Source organism: Marmota monax, unplaced genomic scaffold, assembly GCF_021218885.2.
Source record: "Marmota monax isolate L192 unplaced genomic scaffold, Marmota_monax_Labrador192_F-V1.1 WCK01_AAM20220418_F8-fsc00042, whole genome shotgun sequence".
NCBI lineage: Eukaryota > Metazoa > Chordata > Mammalia > Rodentia > Sciuridae > Marmota > Marmota monax.
Genome location: NW_026693008.1, coordinates 14,660,206 through 14,684,510, shown reverse-complemented (window position 1 = coordinate 14,684,510; position 24,305 = coordinate 14,660,206). Strand labels below are relative to the sequence as shown.

At 39.2% G+C, this 24,305-nt stretch overlaps 2 protein-coding genes across 6 annotated transcripts in view; one reads left to right on the top strand and one right to left on the bottom strand.

The window, feature by feature from the left end:
- The window catches only part of Rftn1 (raftlin, lipid raft linker 1), a 199,665-nt gene extending 197,117 nt beyond the window's left edge, over positions 1–2,548 (top strand). Inside the window, exon 10 of the mRNA XM_046453000.2 lies at positions 1,214–2,548. Coding sequence (XP_046308956.1) covers positions 1,214–1,612 — 399 coding nt within the window. The 3' untranslated portion in view covers positions 1,613–2,548. The remainder of the gene's footprint in view (positions 1–1,213) is intronic.
- The window catches only part of Oxnad1 (oxidoreductase NAD binding domain containing 1), a 63,869-nt gene continuing 39,612 nt past the window's right edge, over positions 49–24,305 (bottom strand). For 2 of the 5 annotated variants that reach the window (XR_006853511.2, XM_046453002.2), the window contains one exon: positions 49–2,735. The gene's annotated coding sequence lies outside the window, so the exon portion shown is untranslated. Of the gene's footprint in view, positions 2,736–6,570; positions 6,972–24,305 lie in introns of those variants that run through there. The other 3 variants (XR_006853510.2, XM_046453005.2, XM_058582201.1) reach the window with 3 other exon arrangements.

Genomic DNA, 24,305 nt, shown 5'->3' with positions numbered 1-24,305 from the left:
AAGGGGTTAAAATCCAGGGAATCCCATAATGCATCAAATCTCAGTATCTTGTGTTTCTGCAAATGTTTTATTTAAGGAAATAGATCTCTGCCACGGGAAACTCTGCAAAGGTGGGATGGTTTTTAAAAATTTACATATGTTTGGTTTTTCATAGCAAAGTACTCATACGTATGTGTATGGTAAGTTTCCCACTGATGGTGCAATTGCAGTCCTGGGCCCCCTTCTCTAGCCATGTGATACACTGTAGGAACCAAAGGCTTCCTTCAATCACAGTGTCTAATTAAAGTACATATTTGGTGTCACCACTGTGGTTCAGCTGAAGTGGAAGGAAGTGACCATGATGGGAACTGAAAATGAAAGCCCCTGTGTATCCTGTGGGTCACAGATGAGAAAACAAGTTGAGCAATCTGTCCAGGGAGTGGCAGGGCTGGGCCTCTCCTGGGCAGTCTTGCTGCAGAGCTTTGATGAGACCAGGGTTCTTGGCTCAGCTCTGTTTGGTTGCCAGTTGGGCTTCTCGCGAAGTAGCCTCCTAGATAGATTTGGGTGGAGGAAGTTTTTGGAGGGTGTGCCCTTAAGACATCTGGCGGGTGGAGGAGGGAACAGAGGGAAAACCTGGGCTATGATGCAGTCACAAGCCCCGAGGTGGCTCTAGAGCCGGGATGGCCTTTCAGAGTTAGGTCAAGGTGATGAGCTGTTACGTACCACCTGGACTAGCTGTTCTAGGTCACCATGGGCAGAGGAGGGACCATAGGCAAGATGGTGAGAGGGCTGGCAGCAGTCCTTGCAGCTGAGGAAAGAATCTGTCAGTCCTGCAGAGGGCTCTGGGTGACACAGGAACAGCATCTGCCCCATGGCCTGTGCCCTAACTTAGTAAGCTGGGGAGAGAATGCAGGCCCAGTGCTTAGTTAGGAACCCACAGTATGCTCAGACTGGAAATGAGTAGCTGCAAAAATGGCCCCAAGGAGCTATTCCTGGCACTCCAAATAACAGGATTTCAGGACTCCTTTTGCCACATTGGTAAGGGATGCATCAGAACGCACACCCCACAGCACCCCCAAATCCACATTTAGAATCAACTCTCTAAGACATGAACAGATGGATAGATGGGTTGGTGTTGACTCAGGAATCCTGGCAGTTGGGTCTGGTCAGTTGATTTGGGCAGGAAGCTGAGGTCAGAGAGGCTGTGTATTTATCCCATTCTCGTGATTTCCAGTTTCAGTGGCGATTCTCCCGAGAAGACATACACAGCAGGCAGATGAGGAAATCCAAAGGCAAACTCAGTGCCAGAGACAAACGACTAGCAGAAGAAAACGAGAAGAATTTAGAAGACCAGTTCTCTAAAGATGGAGATGTGGGAAACTGTGTGCTGGACAGGCAACAGGAGGATGGTGCCTCTGAGATGATGAAGGTTCCTGTTCAAGAGGTCAGAGAAGAGATGGCCCCTGCCAGCTATCTGGGAGGGGAGCCTGCAGAGTGTGGGGCTGTGCAGAATGGTCCTGCCAGCTTCACCAGGGCCCCGGTGGCCTACGGGCACTCCAATCCGGGAGAGGATGCTGGGAATAGGGGTGCAGAGGAAGTTGCTGGAGAACCTGCTCCAGCAGAAGAAAACTGAGTCTTAGGCAGGTTACGCTGAAGCTAGATGATCTGGCAAACCGGAGGCATCTTGCCAGCAGCCGGTTTGCCCTGGTGTTGTGTATTACCCTTTGGCTTGACCTCTCCTTGTGAGCTCACCCAGGCCCTTCCAGTGTTGGTTTCTGCACATCTGATTGGAGGGTGGCATAATGACTCTGTATTAGAATGCTAGGTCAGGTTACTTCCTTTAGACCTCAGGGTTGGAGGCCCAGCTCTGGCTCCACCACTCCTCCTGAGGGAGGGTCTGGACCATCCAGTGCCTATACCACCCCCAAAGGACCACCAGGGTGAATCTGGGTCAAATCTATGGTCATCCCTGGCTCTAAACCAAGGCTGTTGTTCCCTTCGCACCCTGCCAGAGCAGTTGTCTGTCCCCTGCTGCTTTGCACAGCAGCTACCTGGTGACTTTTAACTACCCCCTGGAGCCCTATGGGCTCTTCTCCAGCTAGACCCTTGCTGCTTTGGCAAAGAAAGTGACAGTATTGGGGAGGGGAGATGTCCAGCTTCCTGGCTTTTCTCAAAACAGTCCTAGATACTTGCAATTTGGAAATGAAGAGGTGAGTCTTTGTGCACCTACTCTTACAGAATGTTTAAAGGTGTTCTGTGTTAGTATTAATGCCAAAAAAATTTTTTTTGTATTCAGCACATCCTAGGAATATGTTACTTCTGTCATTTCAAAGCATCGAGGCTGGCTGGGTGCCATTGTTATGTGCTATTTTAATCAGTGTATCATTGGCCAAGTTGTTACCCATGTATGTTGTGTCTCATGTGTTTATATTGTTCAGAAAGTATTGCTAAGGCTTTAAGTAGACGCATCTGGCAAACCTTGGAGAGAGAATGCCGATTGTCTTGACTGAAACAACAGCCTGTCTCTTCTCTTGTTTAGTTACTTAAAGCAATAAATCATCTGAGTTTAGTGCCTTGTGAGTATTTATCATGTGACAACAAAAGTCCTGGCCTAATGTCCAAAGGACTCCACTCCTCATCCGTTATTCAGGTTTTATAAGTTTCTAACTCCTGGCAGCTTGATGACTTGTGGGAAGAGAACAAAGCTCCTATGGAACACTGCAGAGCCAGCTGGGCATGCTGTGCTTTCTCGCCGTCTGTAGAAAGATGGAAAATGACATTTAAATGCCACCAGGTAAGCAAAGAGGGCATGGGGGTTGGAGATGGATACCTTTCCTAAACAAACCAAAAACCCCACTTTAAGTTTATAAGCATGCTCCCAAGCTTTTATTAAAATAAAACTCATCTGTAATGTTTGTAAAGAGAATTAAGAACCTGTGTACAGCTATATCATTTAGTGGTTCCCTCTTGCCAAACCCCCACCTAACCCTCAGAAGGGTTGAAGGCCCAGTTCAAAGACACCTAGTTTTAGACTTTTTTCTTAAAGATACCTAGTTTTAAAAATAACATTTTCCACAATTATACTGTCATTAGTATCTATACAGCATTTTGACTTAATACAAATCTTTCTGGGCACAAAGCTTAAAGGATCATTCCTTTGAAAAAAAAAAAACTACTATTTCTAAGAGGCTGGATGAAAACCACTCTAGAAACTTTTAGTATACAATCCCAGGCTGGAAGACCTTATCTTATTCAACTTTGGGTACATTTTTCAATTATTAATTGGCATTTACGTTGGCTATATTTGCCGTGGGGGAAAAAAATTAAAGGTGACTAACTAATTTGAATTCCTCAGTTTGCCCTACTGTCAGGCTAACAAATAATTCCAGGTGGTCTTGATTTTTTTCCTCCCTCTTCTACACTCCTGCTGATTCTGGCAAAACATTAGTCTACAGTAGAGATTCTCAAGTTGGTGCCTCCTGAATCACACTGGAGCTTTAAAAAAAATACTGATGCCCAGGGCCTACTCCCAGACTGAATGAAAGGTCTGGGCAGTGGCCTGGCCATGGGGATTTTCATAAGCATACTGGGGATTCTAAGGTGTGGCCAAGGTTGAGAACCAATAGCCACAGGATCTCTGAGTGGAATCATAGCTTTTTCCAAATGAACCACCAAGGCCCTAAAACTCAATCCCAATATCCTGCATGTGCATTTCAAGTGGGAGGACTCCTGAAGGAAATCTTTTCTTGTGACAGGGTGGAAGGCCAGCATTTGTAAAAGCTGCAGACTTGTGGTAGCTTGTGCATGTAGGTCTGTGAGGTTGTGGCTGTTGGAATGGGAGTTGAGGGTGATCAGGTGACTGAAGTGTGATATTCCTAGGAAGCGAAGGACAAATTCCAATTCTTTCACCAAGAAAGTATTTCCAAGATTCACTTGGGCACCTCTGCAGGGTCAGGAGGAGGAAGGAGATAAATTCTTGCCCCATGTGTTTAAAGAAATGTAGGTATATTGCTCTCAAGTGACAGGGCCACAAAGTTAAAGTACTGATACTTGGAGAGCAGGAGGAAATCTATGTTTATCAAGTGGTGATGCTATTTTATGTAGGGTTCATATGATAGAAAAGCCCCTCCAAGCTTTGGAACTGGACAGAACTGGTTAGGATGCACAATCTATGCATGTAATCTCAGGTTAATTTCTGCGTTCTCAAGTATTAAGATGAGTACCTTTAGCCCCTTTTTATCAGATTTTTGTGAGCATACATGAAGTACTTAGTCTGGATAGTAGCTGATCACAGTGCTGACAGGAAATACACATGGTAGCCTTGCCCAGGATCCATGGGCTCCTATTCTTGGAGTTTGGGACCATGAAGAGATGGGATATAAGCCACTTAGGAGGCCGATCTTTAAAAACACCTAGAACACTTAGACCTATATTTTCAGCACCCCTGACATATTTCAAGATGGACCATGACGACTGTTAAATAACCTTTGTTCTAACCCACACCACTGAGATGTTCAGGTTTGTCTGATACTGAAGCATAATATTTATAAAGTCCTAACTTATTTGGTAGTGATTATAAGTAACCAAAAAGTTTCAGTTAAATATGAATTTTTCAAATTTTCAAGCCTATCATACTTCACTCAAGTTGATGCTTGAGGAGAGCAGCTTTAAAAAAGCTTCAGCAGGAGGCATACCAATTCCTTTGACTTGGTCCAAGTACTAGATAAAAGGCAATCAGGGCCTGGTTTCTATCACCGTTTTGGGGGAACATTTTTTTAGTAGTGGCAGGCCTTCTTAGGATTATATTGTACCTAAGCTCATCACTCATGCAACATTTTAGTTGAGCTCATCCCCAGTGTGGGGTGAATGCTGCAGGGAACAGTGACCCAGGCACTCTGCTGGGGCTCAGCAGTATAGGATAAAGAGGAAGCTGTGAAAGGGTTGGCAAGAGGTGGAAGTGGGTACGTGGACAGCCAGGAGCTGGGGCACTGACTTCCACTGGCCCTGCCAGACTATAAGCAGTGCAGAGCACTCTGCCCGCTCAATGACCCATCAAAATGACTGATACAGCTTCCCAGGAGAGTCTGTGCTTCCTGTACCTGATCCCCAGAGTTTGGAACAGGGAAGCATGTGGATGTTAGATCTAAGGACAAGACTTTTAAGCCCTTGGCTGTGATTTCTGAGGTGTTTATTGCTAGAGAAGGAAGCAAAGCAATGTTCAGCACAGGTTCCTGTTGATGGTTTTCTTAGTCCTGGCTACAGAAATGACTAACCCCAGTTGTAGAACAGCTGGCTCTGGGAACCCAGTTGGTGCTTGCTTCCCCAGGCCTGCCAAACTGATGGGACACTTCCTCAAGCACAGGCAGCCAGGCAGTTTGGGAGAAGGTTTATTTGGGGAGGGGTGGGTACTGGGGATTTAACTCAGGGGCAATTTACCACTGAGCTGCATCTCCAGCAGCCTCCGTTTTTAAAATTTTGAAATGGTCTCACTAAGTTGCTGAGGCTGGCCTCAAACTTGCTGTCTTCCTTTCTCAACGTCCTGAACCACTGGGATTATGGGCATTTACCACTGTGCCTGGTGAGACTGTTTAGTGAATAAGCTTATCCCCTGTTCCCATGTAAACAGTTATTTCTAATTCCTACACACTGTGCTAAGTGGCAAAAGCAACTGGGGGTGGGGTTTCTAGTCAGTTTTAAAATCAGGGAAATGACACTATTTGAGAATGGTGTGCAGAGGCAAGTGAAGAAATCAGTACTTTAATTCAGGTGGGCAGTGTTGGTGGCCTATAGCAGAAAAGGGGGCTGATTTGAGAGGGAGATAGTGAAAGTACCCCCTAGCACCATCCTTATCAAAGGCATTTCCTGGAAGTAACATACATTCTAGTGAGATAACCACTGCTTGCACAGATATGTTTTCAGCATTAGTCAACAAAGTCACTAGAAAAGTCTTGATGCCTTCTGACAGATAAACTAAGTCTTTAATTTTTGGAAGAGTTGCACAAGAGCAGGGCCCGATTCAACTCTGAATGCCTGAGGTTATACCCTCAGCTAAGCACCTGAGGGAAGCCACCCTGATTGACAATTGCAGAAACTGGATTAGGAACGGCTTAACATGCCCTTTTGACAGGTGAAAGAAGAAAAGTTTGTAACCCTATAACTGATACAGTAAAACACTTCTGTAACTAGTCTTTTTCTGTTGCTCTTAAGGCTTAATAATGGTAAGACATATTTCACTTCTCAGGGGAAGCTGTACAATGGACCTCTCTGTGAATGTTTGGTCCTGGGTACTTCCAACCTTGTTACGAGAACAAAAAATGGTTTTCTATGTGTAGGTGGACACAATACCTTTATGGGGTGAAGATCAAACCCAGTGCCTCATGCATGCTAGGTGAGCCACAACCCCAAGAAAATCGGCCAATTTCTGGATCCAAATGCCTAAGTTAATACCTGTCAAACTATCAATTCATCCTGTCTGTTAAGTCCACTTTAAGCCCCAATAGACGAATGCTAATTTTTTCACTGATGGCGATTCTACCCTTTCTCTTGGGCCCTGACTCCAGAATTTATTCAGCAGTATAGAAGTCTTCTACATCAAGCCAAACTTTTCTCTTGCTTTATTCCAAGATATTTCTGTCAATATTAGAGATACAAACAAGTCATTGCAACAATATTTGAAGCCAGTTAAGACACATCTTAGTCATCTCTCAACAGAAGGTCAACCTCAATTCCCCTTGCTCTCTAAAGCCCATTTTTCCACCATGAAAGTGTGGAGTGGTAAAGCTGAAAAGGACTTAAATTGCATAGTCCTACTCACCTGATAAAGTGCCCAACAAGAGAAAGGTGGACTGAGACGCAAAGCCAGCAAATTGTAGAAAAGAAATGACCGAGGTTTCCAGAAGCTTGGCACCATATTCTTTCCATCAAACCACAGAACCAACCATTCTAATTCATTTTGGGTTTCTTCTCTCTAGGCTCCTTAAGAACAAATAAGCCTGGATACATTAAAACAAAATTTGAAAGCTCTGGAAATGAATGTTTTGGTTGGTTGAGGTTTTTTTTGTTTTTTTTTTTTAAAAAAGAAGATCCCCCATTTAGTAGTGTAGAGAATTCTGGAAGAAGTCTGGGGCTAAGACAGCAAAGTCCTCTAATGAGAGACGACCAAGTTCTGTAGACCTTGTCACTCTCCCTAGTCATGTTGACCTCAGGCAAGCAGTCCATCCACTTGGTCTCATTACCCTTGTTAGTAAAATGGGAGAACATCATTCACTCTTCCTGACATAAATATTAGGGGACAATTTACTGAGATAAAACACTTGGCATTGGAGAGGTTCTGCTGTCATGTTCAATTATTAATAGAGCACCAACCAAAACTGGGTTAACCCCCAGATTTACTATTTCCCAACTCTGTAAAAGTGAAGGTATAATACTAAACATCTAATCTGTTTAAATAACCTGGAAATAAAGTAGTAAAAAATATACAGAATATATTAAACAAAAGTGAGAGGCAACAGCCTGATTGTTTGTTAGAGGCACCTAGCACTCATGCTCCTGCACAAAGAAACACCAAAGCAACAGATGTACCGTGGCATATTGAGGTGAGTGATTATGGGAGATCCTGAGAGGTGGGACAAAAGCATAAATAGAAACATTATAGAACCTGTGGCCCAACTCTATAGAGGTAAAGCTGGAAGAAAGGATCCCAACAAACTATCAGCACAGGTACTAGAAATCACAGGAAACTCAAAAGTTTCTAACTTAGAGAATTATCCTAGCTCTGGAAAAGGAAGTCATATCATTCCCCAAGAGGCTGTGACCAGGCGCCATATTCAGAAAATACCTACTGTCTGAATCTGGACTGCTCTGGGGGTCAGAAACCCCCGAGACTCCAGACATTCCACTGTACTGGCTCAGCAGGTAGGTGCCTCAAGAACCAAACTTGGTTCAATAGAATGATTCTGATACAAACCCTGAGTGCTGCATTGTAGGGAACAGGTGTTGTAATAGAGGAACAGTACTGCCCTCAAGAAATGGAAGGTTAGGGAGCCTGCCCTGAGTTGTTGCCATTTGTGTGTGGTTTCACACTGGTGCTAGGATATAGACAGTTACCCAATGCCCTCCTGCCCACAGGAATCTGTTGAAGCAGTCTTGAGCAACTTGGGTTATGCACCTCAGGGCTGAGTGATAGCCAAAGGTACAGAGAAACTGTCAGGAGTCAGCTGTATTCCATTCTCCCTTGCTTCTGCAACCACCCCATAGGGACTTTTCCTGGTTGAACCCACTCCTGTTCCATCCCCAGGCAAGGATAGGGGATTCTGAGGTCCTGCTCCTGGGCAGGGACCCTCATAGAAACAGAGGAACACTACAACTGCTGCCACCACCCCTGCACAGGTCCCACCACCAGTCACCTCTGTACTTTGTTTCATATGGCTGAAAAGCCTGGTTATGAGTGTCAAAGAGGGGGAGCTGTGGTTCCTGCCCTAGGATTCCCCATGAAACACCTGGGTCTGCACCACTACCCAGTTAGTGAGTTGGGCATTTCCCTACTACTAGAGCAGCTGGTGCCAGAGACCACCTCAAGTAACAGCCAATACCACAGTGCCTGGGTAAACCCCATCACTAGAGTGAGGCCACCCACTCCCCCACCCTGCTGTCTACACTACATCTCCCTGAACTGTTGGTGTGACCCACAGAGATGGTGATCTGGCTCTGATAAACAAGATGTCCGAACTTACTGCCAAACAAGCTACAGCCAGACAGACTACACTGAGGCACCCAGCTGGAAATAACCTTAGCATTGCATAACCAATCAATACCAAGACATTTAGAAGAAAGCTGTTTGCTAAGAGGGCCATCCCTTAGAAGTGATAGAAATAAGAAAAGAAAACTCTTGTAACTGATCACAAAGATACTGAAATGAATGAAATGCCTGAGGGAAAAAAGTCAAAATAAGTGAAAACAAGATAATCCAGGATGTGAATGAGAAGTTCAGTTAACGAATCTTGGAAATGGAGAACTGAATAAGTCGAACAAAGTCAGTTGAAAGCCTTAATAGAAAACTAGATTGAGTGGAAATAAGACTCAGCTTGGAGACAAGTCCTTGAAATTCATATTCAGAAAAGAAACAAAACCATCTTCGGGACTCCATTAAATGAATACAGCACTGGCATATTAGAAGAGGAAGAAATAAAGGTTAGGGCTATGGAAAAAATTTCCTAATCTTGGGAAACACATAGATGCCCATATGCAGGACACTTACAGAACCCCAATAGACATCATAGAAAATCTTTTCTGGTCATATATCATGGTGGCAAACTGTCAAAAGTACAAGAAAGTAATTTTAAAATCTCCAAGAAAAAAAGCTCTAAACCACACAGAAAGGCAACCTCATTAGGCTAACAGATTTCTTAGCAAAAAGCCTATATACCATGAGGGCATGAAATAATGTATTTATTTGATATCCTGAAATAACTGCCAACCGAGATTCTCCTCTTCTGAAGGATAGCCTTGCTGGGTGAAGACCTTCCAAGATAAGTAAAACCAGAGGAATTTATGACCAGCCTTATAAAAGGTGCTTATGAGTGTCTTATTACTGAAAGATAACTATGCTCACAATGGCAAGTATAAATATTATAATACACAAAAGAATCATTTTCAATAAACCAAAGATGAGTAAGAGGAACAGAATAAAAAATGACAGGCATATAAGTCTGTATCTTTCAGTAATAACTCTCAATGTAAATGGACCTTAAAAGATACAGACTGGCTGAGTAGATTATAACAAGGACTGAGAAAAGGGGGCTGGGGGTGTGGCTTGGTGGTAGCATGCTTGCAGCACTGGGTTTGATTCTCAACACCACATACATATAAAAAGTCCAACAACTAAAAAAAATGTAAAAAAGACTGAGAAGATAGAAAATGATAGTCTGTCACATATAAAATATAGTTACTGCTGCTTGGTCTAACAATTCATCAAGATAGAACTAGTATAAATTTATAAATACCTAATAGCAGAGCACCTAATTTTATAAAACACACTTAGACCTTAAGTGATGGAGATAGTCCAATATAATAATAATCAGGGAGTTTTCATACCTTACTCACTAATGGATACAACCTCCAGACAAAAAATTAGAGATAAATGATACTGTGGATTAAATGGGTTTAACAGATTTACAAAACATTCCTGTAAATATCTAAATACAACCCCCCACACAACAGCACATAGAACATTCTCTAGAATGTACCATGTATTAAGCCACAAAAGAAAACTCCCCAATCCTGATATCATTCTGTTTCATTTTTTATCACAATGGAATACAACAAGAAATGAATAATGAGAAACTTTAGAAATTATACAGACTGAACAACACACTTTTGAATCAACAATGTGTCACTGAGGAAGTCAAAAGGGAAATTTAAAAATTCCTTGAAGAAAATGAAAACAAACAGAACCTAAGGGATACAGCAAAAGCAGCGTTAAGAGGCTTGTTTGAGTACCTCCATCAAAGACAGGCCCTGAAACTACCTCACGATGCATCTCAAGGACTAAGAACCACCTAACCCACAATTAATAGAAGAAATAATAAAGATCAGAGCAGAAAGTCTAAGATATAAAGAGTTGGTTCTTTGAAAGGAAACAAAACTGTAGACTAGGATAAAGAACTTAAAAAGGAACCAATGACAATTGATATCACAGAAATACAAAGGATTATAATAAGTCAAAAAACCTATAATGGCCATTCTAAACATATGACTATCAAAAATGAACCACAAGGACCTAAGAAACCTAAATCAGCCAATGACAATGAGACTGAATCAAAATTCTCCCAATCAAGGCCAGGGTTGAAGATGGGGTTCACTGCTGAATCTTAACAACTTTTTTAAAGAAGAACTAATATCAATGATTATCACAGAATTGATAGGGAATCCCTCCAAACTCATTCCAAGGCCAATATTATCCTATGATCAAAACCTGGCAAGGGTACAACATAAAAAAAAAAAAAAAAATGCAACAATCCTCATCAGATTCAATTTGCTCATATTTTGTTAAGATATCAAAGGATCATATACACCATGATCAAGTCTGTTTCATTCCAGGAATACAAAAATCAATAATCACATATGCCAAAAGGAAAAAAATCAGTTCAGAAAAAGCACTGGATAAAATTCAACATCCCCTCATGATAAAAAGCCCTGATAAAATTAAATATAGAAGGATCAGACCTCAATATAGTAAGACTACATTTGACAAACCCACAACCAACATTAATATAGAATGGGGAAAAAACTTAAAACATTTCCTCTAAGATCAGGGACAAGGGTAACCACTTTGACCACTCTTATTCAATGCAGTACTAGAAATTTTAGCCAGAGCAAGTTGGCAAGAGAAATAAAAGGCATACAAATAGGAAAGGAAGTCAAACTACTCCTGTTTATAGGTGATATAATTATATCTTTACATTAAAAAACCTAAAGATGCTACTCAAAAACCTATTAGAACTTAAAGTAGCAGGATACAAAAGTCAGTAGCTTTTCTGTACACCAATAATGTGTTTGCTGAGAAAACCTAAAAGCAATCCCATTCACAGAAGAACCCCTCCTCCAGAAACCATGGGAATAAAAAGTAACAAACATTTATAATTTAAAAAATTGATGAAAGGAATCGAATGACACTAAAAGAGATGGAAAGATCATCCATGTTCATAGATTGGAAGAATATTGTTAAAATATCCATACTACCTAAAGTGATCTACAGGTTCAATACAATCCCCATCAAAATGCCAATGACATTCTTTACAGAACTAGCAAAAAACAATCCTAAAATTTATATGGAAGCAGCAAAGACAAATAGCCAAAGAAATCTTGATTAAAAAGAACAAAGCTGGAGTCATCACAATAACAACTGATTTAAAGATAATCCACAGAACCATAGTAACAAAACGGCATGGTACTGGCATAGAAAGAGACAAACAGACCAGTGAAAAAGAGAACCCAGAAATAAACCCATACATCTTCAGCCAATGATTCTTGACAAAGATACCCAAAACATACACTGGAGAAAAGACAACAAATGATGCTGGGAAAGCTGAATATTCACATGCAGATTAAGACTTGATACCCATCTCTTATCTGGTACAAAAATCAAAGATGTTGGTGTGAGACCTAAACTACTAACAGCACTTTAAGATGTTGATACAGGTGGTTTTCTAGAAAGGACTCCAAAAGCACAGCAAATAAGCAAAGGAAACAACAGTGAGGAGAAAACCTTTGTCAGCCATTCATCAGAGGGTTTACATCCAGAATACCTAAAGAACTCAACAAACTAAAAATCCCTAAATAACTCAAATTAAAAAGTGCAAATGATCTAAACATTTCAAAAGAAATCCAGTAAACATATGCAGAATGTTCAATACTATTAAACAAAAGGGAAATGCAAATCAAAACTATAATGGAATACCACAATCACTTTAGTAAGAATGGCTATTTAAAAAAAAAAAATTGCTGGCAAGAATGTGGAGAAAAAGGAACTCTTATCCACTAGAGGTGGAAATATAAATTAGCACAGTCACTATGAAAACCAGTATGGAGGTTCCTCAAAAAACAAAATTACAGTAGCTACACCACTCCTGGGTATATAGCCAAAGGAAATAAAATCAGCACACACAAGAGATACCTACATGTCCATGCTTATTGCACCAGTATGGTTACAATAACTGAGATACAGAATCAGCTTAGGTGTCTGTCAACAGAGTAATGCATAAAGAAAACATGGGATATATATGCAATGGAGAATTATTTAGCCGGAAAGAATGAAACCTTGTCATTTGCCAAAAAAGAAAAAAAAAGATGGAAGTGGAGGATATCTGGCAGCCATACTGCCAGACATGAAAGACAAATATATTTTCGTACATGAAACTAAAAAACCCCAACCTGTAAGTAACCTACTTATTATTAGGAACTGGGAAAGGTGCCAAGGGGTGGGGAGGGAGGGAAAATGGTGGAATTCAGGGTGGAAGGGTATGTGACCAGTGCATGCTGTATGCATGTATGGAAATATCAAAGAGAATCCCATTAAAATGTATATGTATTAATAAAAGTAGATATTAAGAAACTAAAAGAATATAATAGAAAAAGTAAGTCCTAACGAACACAGTGGAAAAGTTTAGAGGGGAAAATCTATTGGTGGGAATTTAGTACGTGATAAAGGAAGCATTTGAAATCACTAGGGAAAGTATAGAATATTTGGTAAATGGTGCTGGGAAATTGGAAAGTCATATGGAAAAAAGTCAGACCCCTATCCCTTTTCATGCACAAAAATTAATCCCCAATGGATTAAAGATCTATAAATTATCTAAAGAAAATATCAAAAAAAGCAGGGCAAAGACTCAATTTAAATTTTTGGTATTACAACAAAATCCAAGGACTAGTAATTGTTTTATATATATTAGATAGTTCAGACAAAACTAAGAATTAGGACTTAACTGATTTGAATCTCCTTATAAAAACAGTAAGATTAAAATGGACATATAAGAACATACCATTCTCAAAAAAAAAAAAAAAAAAAAAGAAAAGAAATGGCCAAAAAGAAAATGTTAGGTAAAAAATGCAATGGAAAAAATCCAAAAATCCAATTTAAAAAGTTCTGAAAAGCACAGCTTTCATTTAACAAGTTAGAAAAAAAACATCTGAAGACTGAAATATCTATTTCATATCCATTGGGTATCTACTGTTGGCCAGAAATGGACATTTTCATAACTTATTAGAATATATATTAAGCTATTGGGGGGGCGGGTACTGGGGATTGAACTTGGGGTCACTCGATCACTGAGCCACTTTCCCAGTCCTATTTTGTATTTTATTTAGAGACAGGGTCTCACTGAGTTGCTTAGCACCTTGCCATTGCTGAGGCTGCCTTTGAACTTGCGATCTTCCTGCCTCTCAGCCTCTGGAGCCTCTCGTATTACAGGCATGTGTATTTTATAGGGTAATTTGGCAATGAGCATTAGTCATTACCAGCAATGACACTTTGGTAATTTTTATAGGAGTACATGTAGAAAATTTATATGAACAAATTCGTTTGCTGCAATATGGTTTGTAAAGTCCCAAACTGCAAACCATCTGAATGTCCACTACAGAGGTATGCTTAAGTACATTATGGTACATACTCATAATGTCGGATGTGTTAAAAAAGTGATACACAGAAGCATGTATAGCTAATTCACTGGAAAATGTCTAAATGGACATTTAGCTCTATATAAAGGTTTCTTCCAGGAAGGAATGAGATGGAAATGAATGCAGGAGAAGGAAGTTTCATCGTTTTAGTGTACCTACTTTCATATTATTTAATTTATGGTCATATTTATCAGGTAATTTAAAAAGAAAAAACAAAGAGTAAACAAAAATCTTATGCTCAAGCACACCAAATGGAACAGAGATGAGAGAAGGGACTATGTCAGGCCAAGAGGCTCCTGCAAGGTTTTAAGAAATCTGAACAGACTCCATCAAGATGGCTGATCAGCAAGTGGGAAAGTCTGAATTCCTAGGCACAAAACATTTTAAAATGCATGCCTTGGTTTGATGATGGGTTAGTAGATATCTTTATATGTCATCACCACACTGACAGATTATGTACATATTAGGGAAGAGTAATATTAAAGACACCTATTTTCAGAGATGAGAAAAATATACTTCAGTTTGATATAAAATAAAAATGCAATAACAGCTCTCAGGTTAAATTATCAGCATATGATCATCTGCAATGCCAGAAATGAAGGAAATTGCTATTTTCCATTAAGAAAAAAATTCTCAGTAAGAGACTTGGGTCATTTGGCAGTCACTGTGTACAGGCAAGTATTTGTACTTGCAAGCACACATGCATACCTAGTCCTAACCTTAGCATCTAATACTAACCACCCTCCTAAGCACTGTCTGCAAAGCTTGGGTGCAGCCTTTCCCATGCCCCCTCCTACCCCTAGGACACCATCACTCCAACTATTCACTCAATCATCTAAAGTCCATGGCTTCTTTCCAACCATTGATAGTTTAAAAAAAAAAATTTCCCCAAATCATCGTCTTTTTTTGGGTGGGGGTGGGGTGGGGTGGTGCTGCTAGGGATTAAGCCCTTGGCCTTGTATATTCGAGGCAGGCACTCTACCAACTGAGCTAAATCCCCAGCCTCCATCTTTGTTTTTAATCGTTTGGAAGTGTTTTCAGTAATATACTTCTTCATAGAAGATACTTCGCATCATTCTTTAGCCTCATTGAAAAGTATAATTTCTCAAGGTATTTAACTTTCTCAAGGTAATTTTTGTCTTATACTTCCCTCCATGCCAGCACATAGATGTTCAATAAATGACAGTTAATCAATTTATCATTTTCTAGAAAAACTTTGTTACCTCCCAAATTGGAGTCCCACTGAATGACTCTTTGATAGTTTTCATACAATTGGGCTATTTCTCTTAAATTTGTGGCTAAGTTAATACTGTACCAATTTAATTACACTGTTAATTTCTTTGTTTTGCTATATATACCATGATTATGTTAACATTTGGGTATGTGAATTTTGAAAATTTGCTTTACATATAACATTACTTAAAAATAAAAGTTTAAAATGAATAGGGGTTTGGCAAGATGGCAGAGTACAACTAGGCAGCAAATCTCAACTCTTCCACAGCTTGAAATATAAGCAGTGAGAACACTGATCAGAGAGTTGGGTAACAGAGGGAATGTGCTAAGAAAGACATAATGTTGGACCATCACTTGGACTCAAGTTCTGATTACAACAACAAAATAGAAAAGAATTCATTAACCCTGAACCCTCCCCCAGGGTGGGTTGTGGGGTTGGGGTAACAAAGGGAGAAAAGGGAAAGGCAAAGCTGACAAGTGGTATCGTCCACAAACACTGTGTGTGGGGGTGGGGGGATGGGGGTGGAGATGACATGGGACAGCATGTCCCTGAGTGCTAGATTTCTCTTCCTCAAAACCTATTCAATTTGATGGAACAAGGAGAGCCAGGCTGGGCCAGAAAGTCCAAAAACACATTATGAGGGCCATAAGCTTTCTCAGGCACACTGGAAACTAAGGCAAGTTAGTATTATCTGTAGAAAGCTACTTTTCTACTTTTCCTGCATGTATGTCAGGATAGTTGCTCCTTGCAATAATAGTCATATAAGCAAGCTACTGCTGGTGATGTCGCTTTTTCTGCAGTCTAACATTAAAAACCCCCAAGAGAGGACAGGCATGAAACTGAGGGCACTGTGGAGGTTACGTGTTATTCATCTAGCCAGCCACCACTGGACAAAACACCTCGGGCTAAAGAACAGCTTAATGAAGCACCTGGAGGGATGGAGGTGCTATCTGTTTGGCTTGTTGTCACTGAACTCTACTTGGGATCTTCTTGAGGCAGTCACTGATCTCCTATAAGCTTTCCCCAGTAAATCATGTCTCTCACACTGTCTCTGGGGACTTTCTTTGGCCCTTCTGCAACCTACCCCATTGTCCTGGCACAAGTAGGCTGTGGATAAGACAACAAGCATATTTCAGAAACAATAACCATAGAAAAGAAAGACTATTAAGCAGAGATAGGAGCTGCAAAGCCACTTGGTGAGTGAGAAGTGAACAGCTTATTTCCTATTGTTCATGGAAATCTGTGTCAGGCGGCCATTTTGTAGAGACCATGGGTAAGCCTGCCATGCTAGAAGGAATCAAATCTATGTGGCTTTATCACCTAGAGCAAATACTATCATATGGAAGGCCTTTGACACAAACTGAGTAACCTCGGGAGCAGGACCTCTGCTAAATGCAGGTTGTCAAATCTCCCTCCCTGCAATGCTACTAAGGCGAATGGGGTGCAGAACAGAAAGCAGGTCACTTTCAGAGTGTGTGGCATCTGGGAAGTGGCAAGTGCCCTAGCTACTAGCCTCAGCTACACAAGTTCCTGTTGTTGGCTTCAACAGTGAGCACTCCTGCAGTCGGCAGAAGCCATTTGCAGACATTCATGCCCAGATACCAGCCACCACCAACTGCACCACAGCACCAGCCTGCTGACGCTGCATGTACTCCAGTTGCTGGCTGCAACCATATGTACCTCAACAGCTGGCAGAATCTGCCCACAGCCCAGTAGTGCCACGCATACCCCCAAAACAGCCCACAGATGTGTGTGCCCCAGATGCTGGCTACTACTGGGTGAGTCCCAGCAGTGGCCCACCAAAGCTACAAGCAGTCCAGCAGCAATACATGTGCCTCAGAAGCCAGCAACCACTAAACATGCCCCAGCAGTGGCCCACCAACCTATGTGCCAAGGGCCACTGCCCCCATGCCTCTGCTATGGGCTGCCACAATCCACCCCCCCAAAAAAAACTATACAGGTGAACTCGCACCTGTTTTTGACAATATTGGGTGCACAAAGCATTTATACAGCAGGTACACAAGACAGCAGTCCCAGTGAGGGAGAGAATTGGCTGCTAGGCCACAGGCAATTAGGGGATGTTTTCTCTGACCCTTCCAAGAACTAATCTTATCTCCAGACATACCAAAAAATGGAGGGAGACTCCAGATTCATGTCAGAGGTAGGTGGAACAAGATCTGTAGGGAGAGAATGGATGACAAAGTTCTGTACTTTGAAGCAAAAAGCTGAACTATACAGGGAAAAACTCAAAATGACTGATGTGGATACCAACTCCATACCTAGAGAAAACAGAGGTCAACTTGAGGTCTGAATATTAACCTGCCCGCTGCCACCAAAAAAAAAAACCTGATGAGATCCAAGTCTGAATAGTCCAATAATAAATCTCTGCATCTACTCAAATAGCCCACTATTTAAGGAATAATTTGAAGTCTGTCAGGTTTTTTTTTTTTTTTTTTTTAATTTCACTGATATTATCTTCTGTGTTGATGTGACAGGTTACCTCCATCATTTGATACTTCATTCCTTGATCCAACTTTATTTTTTAATGTTTTAAATGTCAATTGGATTTAGTCTATCATTTTTCTTCTTGCTCATTTTTTTATTCTCTCCTGTTTCTTCTTCTATTTCTGCCCCCTTCATTTTTTTCTCCCCACCCCTCTTCATGTCCTAGAGAGTTTAATAGTAACTTTAATACCTAGTTTCTCAGTCTATTCTAAAGCATTATTCCCCTTTTCCATTTTTAGATTAATGGAGTTGTGAAAACATTTTCAATATGTTTAAGATTTACTGGTATATAGCTTTGCCCTCGGTGGTCACAATTAATAGTGATCATCTCTTAAAGAGTAGTTTTGGGGACTGAACACCATACCATGACCACACCGAGTTTTGACACTTAGATATATCTCCAGGCTGAGGCACATGATAAGGAGAAAGCTATTACACTGGAACACACATCCATTCAAAGAGAGGTATACATGTCAACACAGAAACATAGGAAACATGAGAAAAAAGATGTCCCCAAGAGTTCATAATACTTGTAACTGATCTCACAAAGTGGAAATAATGCCCCCCAAATAATTCAAAATTGCCAAGTGTGGTGGCTCACACCTATAATCCCAATGGCTTGGGAGGCTAAGGCAATAAGATCACAAGTTCAAAACTAGCCTCAGCAAACAGTGGGGCACTAAGCAACTCAGTGAGATCCTGTCTCTAAATAAAATACAAAAATAGGGCTGGAGGCTCAGTGGTCAAGTGCCCCTGAGTTCAATCCCCAGTAATACCCCCTCCCCACCAAAAAAAAAAAAAAAAAAAAAAATTAAAACATTAAAGGTTAAAATGATCATGATCAATGAACTAAAAGGTGACCCAAGAAATAAACTAAGGAAGAAAATGCAGTTTATAAAAGAGTATCACAATTGAGTAAGAACCAAAGTCTGTAAATAAGCTCAATTAAATAAAATAGCTGAAAGTCTGATAGATAACATTAATTCAGAGAATATTAGGCCTTGAAGACAAGGTATCTGAACACTAAACAATAAAAACAAAACAAAAAACCCTATAATCAGCATACTCAAGAACTCTGAAACAACATCAAGAAATCTAACTTAAGGATCATTGGTATTGAAGGAAAGATACAGGTTAATGACACTGAAAACCTATTCAGTGAAATAACAGAAGAAAATTTCTCCAACCTTGGGACTGAGTTGGACATTCAGATATAGGAGCCATATAGAACCCCAAATAGACAAGAGCAGAAAAGAACCTCCCCATGTCACATTATAGTTAAAATGACTAAATACACAAAGAATTTTAAAAGCTGTGAAAGAAATGACAGGTCACTTACAAAGGTAAACCAATAAGAACACCACCAGTTTTCTTAATAGAAACCCTAAAGGGCAGGAGGGCTTGATGGGATGTATTTTGAGCCTTGCAGGAAAATATTTACCAACCTAGTTTGATATATCCAGAAAATCTTACATAATTAAAGAATAAAAACTTTTCAAGATATACATAAATTAAAGGAATTCATGACCACTAAACTAGCACTGAAAAAGATATTTAAAGGAATTTTACACAGAGAAGATAAAAAACAATGAGAGCTAATACAAATGCATCTCATTAGAAGAAGTGATAAGCAAATGAGAATTAGGATCAAATCAAACACTAGAAATAAAATGTCAAAAAGTAATACATTTCTCTATAATAATGCTGATGATACATCGTCTTAATTCTCCAATTAAAAAAGACAGACTGGCAGAATAAGATCCAACTATTGCCTGAGGGAAACATACCTCACTGGCAAAGACATTCACAGATGGAAAATAATCCATGCAAATGGAACCCAGAAGCAAGAAGGAGCAGTACTCTCGGAACAGATTTTAAGCCAAAATTAGAAGAGACAAGGCCACTACATATTGGTAAAGGGAATAATCCATAAAGAAGAAATAATGATCATAAATATTTATTCCCTGAATGTTGGCACACCCAGTTTCATAAAACAAACTACTCAACATAAAGGCTCAGCTAGTCCTCAATGTGATAACACTGGGTGAGTTCAATACACCTCTAACAGGTCATCCAGACATGAAATCAACAAAGATACTACAGAGTTAAAATTTAGCATATATCAAATGGATGTACTTAGCAGACTTCTAAAGAATATTTCATGAAACAACAGCTGCCCATGAAACTGTCATCAAAAAAGATCATCTTTTAGGCCACAAAGCTAGTCCTAGAAAATACAGAAAGGCTGAAATAATTCCTTACATCTTATCTGATCATAATGGAGTAAAATTAGAAATCAACAGCAAAAACAACAACAACAAAAAAAAAACCCCAACCCTCCTCCGCCCCAAAAACCCTATAGAAACTACACAAACACATGGAGATTCTTAGAATCAAACAAGAACAGAAATACAATCTATAAAAACCTGTGGAATACAGTAAAGGCTGTTCTAAGAGAAAAATTTATAGTTCTGTATACCTACATAAATAAATATGTCAGAAAGATCTCAAGTACATTACCTAATGATATATCTCAAGGTCTTAGAAAAACAAGAACAAACCAATGATAGAATCAGTGGAAGGAAAGAAAAAACAAAGATGAGAGCTGAAATTAATGAAACAGAGAATTAAAAAAACAGTACTAAAGGGCTGGGGTTGTGGCTCAGTGGTAGAGTGCTTGCCTAGCACAGATGAGGCACTGGGTTCGATTCTCAGCACCACATATAAATAAATTAATAAACAAAATAAAGGTCCATCAACAATACTAAAGATCAACTAAAAATCAGCTCTTGAGTTTGGGGCTATAGCTCAGTGGTAGAGTGCTCGCTTAGCACATGTGAGGCCCTGTGTTTGAGCCTCAGCACCACATACAAATGAATAAATAAAGGTATTAAAAAAAAAAGAATTCCCTTTTAAAAAAAAGGTCAGCTCTTTGAAAAGACCGATAAACCCTTTTAAAAAAGACTCAAATTAATAAAATTAGAGATAATAAAGAGGATATTATAATAAACACCACTGAAATTCCAGAGGATCATTAGGAACTATTTTTAAAATCCATATTCCAATCAATTGGAAAATCTAGAAGAAATGAATACATTTCTAGATACACATGACCTAGGAAGTTGGAACCAGAATCTATAGAAAATCTAAACAGACCAGTTTCAAGCAATGAAATAGAAACAGTAATTTTAAAAAACCTCCCAGCAAAGAGCCCAGAACCAGATGGATTCACAGTTGAGTTTTACCAAATTTTTAAAGAACACCAATACTCTTCAAATTATTCTGAGAAACAGTGGGGGGGGGGGGAATGCTTTTAAACTCATTCTACAAAACCAATAACACACTGATACTAAAAACATAAGGACACATAAAGAAAATAAAATTACAGACCAATGTCCATGAATATAGGTACCAAACTCCTTAATAAAATAATTGCAAATTGAATTCAGAAACACATCAAAAAGATCTACATTATATGACCAACATGGCTTCATTCAGGGATGCAAGGATGGTTCAACATTCATAAACCTGTAAATATAATACACCACAAAAATGGAATTAAGGACAAAAACTACATGATCCTCTCAACAGATGCAGAAAAAGCCTTTGACAAAATGCAACATCCCTTCATGATGAAATCCCTGAAAAAAAAAAAAAAAAAAAACCAAGATATAGAACAAAAGTATATATGACAAACATAGTACAACAAAAGTATATATGACAAGCCCAAAGCTGTCATCATATGGTATGGGGTAAAACTGAAAACATTTCCCCTAAATCAGGAATAAGACAAAAATGTCTGCTCTCAATATTCAATATAGATTTTGCAATTTCATCTAGAGGGATTGGGCAAGAGAAAGAAAAAATGGGGTTATAAATAGAAAAGGAATTATCCCTATTCATGATATGATCCTATACTTGAAAGATCCTAAAAGCTCCACTAGAAAATTTCTACATCTGATAAATTCACCAAATTAAAATACAAAGAAAAAAAAATCATTGGTTTTCCTATACTCAAAATGAACCTGCTTATAAAGAAATCAGAAAAATAAGTCCATTCACAAAACTTTAAAAATGAAAAACAGAAACCTAGGATAAATCTAACCAAAGAATCGAAAGACCTCTACAAGGAAAATTACAGAACACTGAAAAAAAGAAATAGAAGACATTAGAAGATAGACCTCCCATATTCACTGGCAGGCAGAATTAATATTGTTGAAATGACCATATTAACAAAAGTATTCTACCGATTCAGTATAATCCCAGTCAAAATACCAATGACATTCTCCATTGTATTAGAAAAAAAGCAGTCCTAAAATCATATGGAAGAACAAAAACCCAGAATAGCCAAAGCAATTCTGATCAAAAAGAGAAATGCTGGGGGCATCACAACACATGATTTCAAATTGTACCTGAGAGCTACAGTAAAAAATAAACAGCTGGTAATGGTATAAAAACAGAGATATAGATACAGATAGTCAACTGATCCTTGGCAAAGGCACCAAAAACATTAGTTGGGAGAAAAGAGCCTACAGCCTTTTTAACAAATGGCACTAGGAAAACTGGATGTCCATATGAAGAAGAATGAAACTAGATCCCATCTCTCACCCTACAAAGTCAATTTAAAACAGATGAAAGACTTGGGAATTAGACCAGAAACTCAATAAGTGCTAGAAGAAAACAGGTGAAACACTAACAGTTATATAGCCGAACAATAACTTCTTCAGTAAGATTACTAAAGCTCAGAAAATAAACCCAAGAATCATTAAATGGAATGGCTTCAAATTAAAAACCTTCCGCACAGCAAAGAAACAATTTTGTCACATCATACCAAATACTGTACAATTATTAAAAAAAAAAAAACTGATTAACAAATTTACTACCTATAAAAAATTTACTACCTATAAAAACTTTGAAATAAATACTACGTTTCTAGAGTTTTGGGAAAAGACATTCAACTTTTGGAGGGGAGTGGGTACTGGGAATTGAACCCAGGGGCACTTAACCAATAAGCCACATTCCATCTTTTTATATTTTATTTAGAGACAAGATCTCATTAATTTGCTTTGTGCCTCACTAAATTGCTGAGGCTGAACTTGCGATTCTCCTTTCTCAGCCTCCCCAGACACTGGGATTATAGGTGTGTGCCACCCTGCCCAGCTGAAATAGTGAAGATAACAAACTTCAAGTTTACTCTTTCTAAATGTTCAATTGAACAAAACATTACATGCATAACTGTAGAAATGTACCCATGAAAGCATTTTCTAGAACTAGCTGTCATTTTATTTCAAGGAATACACTGTATTTCAAATTATCAATGTTCAAAAAGTACCTGTCCTATAAGCAGGACACTGGAACAACGTATACTTTATGTTAATGTGTACTGTACTGCACGTGTTGCTGCCTAACACTAACATGTTGTTCTTTGTGGTTACTTGTTGACAAGTTGTGACCTGTGTTCATACTCTGAAAAATATATTAGAGAAAACATTTATTCTGAATGCTTGAGAAAAACAAAATTTCTGGTAAATTTTTGGCATCTTTAAGAATATTTGACAGTGGGCGAAATGATCATCATGTTATGGACAAAATTCACTGAAACAATTTATAAGAGATAAGCCCACGAGATTCAGTTATAATTTTGGGGCCCGGTGCAAAATATGGGGATATTGTTATAACTTTGACTTGTATTGGGGAAAAAATGCTCAAGAAGAATCCAACAATGATCTTTTGCTTGAGAGTAAGATCATTTTACACGTTTGAAGGTAGAAAACCTATAATCACAATTTCATTTGACAATCTAATCACTAGTTATGACTTGGTGTACCTTAAAAACATTGGATGCCAAGCTACAGACACCATGAGGGGAAAAAAAAAAAAACAGATTAAACAAGTGTCCTCTGAAACTGAATCATTGATAAAAATGCAAGCCAAGAGAGCCATATGATTATAAGTTCAATACAAATAATTCTCATTGTAAAATGGTTAGATTACAAATATGTCACTGTTGAAGCAAACTGTAATACAGTGGAATCACTTGGCAAAGTTCAACAATCGGGGGGGGAAAGTGAATCAATATAAGTCAACCAAAGGTAGTGGGTTCCTATAACTATTTCAATGGCGATGTGGACAAACACAACTGGTTTCCAAATAGTCCACTTCTATTAGAGGTAAAACACTGTACTGGTCTTTGTGCAGTCAAATAATTGGTATGTTCATCGAAAATGTAAGAATTATTCAAGATATGTGAACAAAGATGAGAGCGATCTCAAAGAGAGACATCTGCTTACCTTAAGCAAGGTAGGGAGAAACCATCAGGAGGAATCAAAGGTCATATTCCCAGACCTATTACTGTCCCAGATGTCAGATTTGACATGAGAAGCATTATTCTCAAGTAGCAAGAACAATGACAATA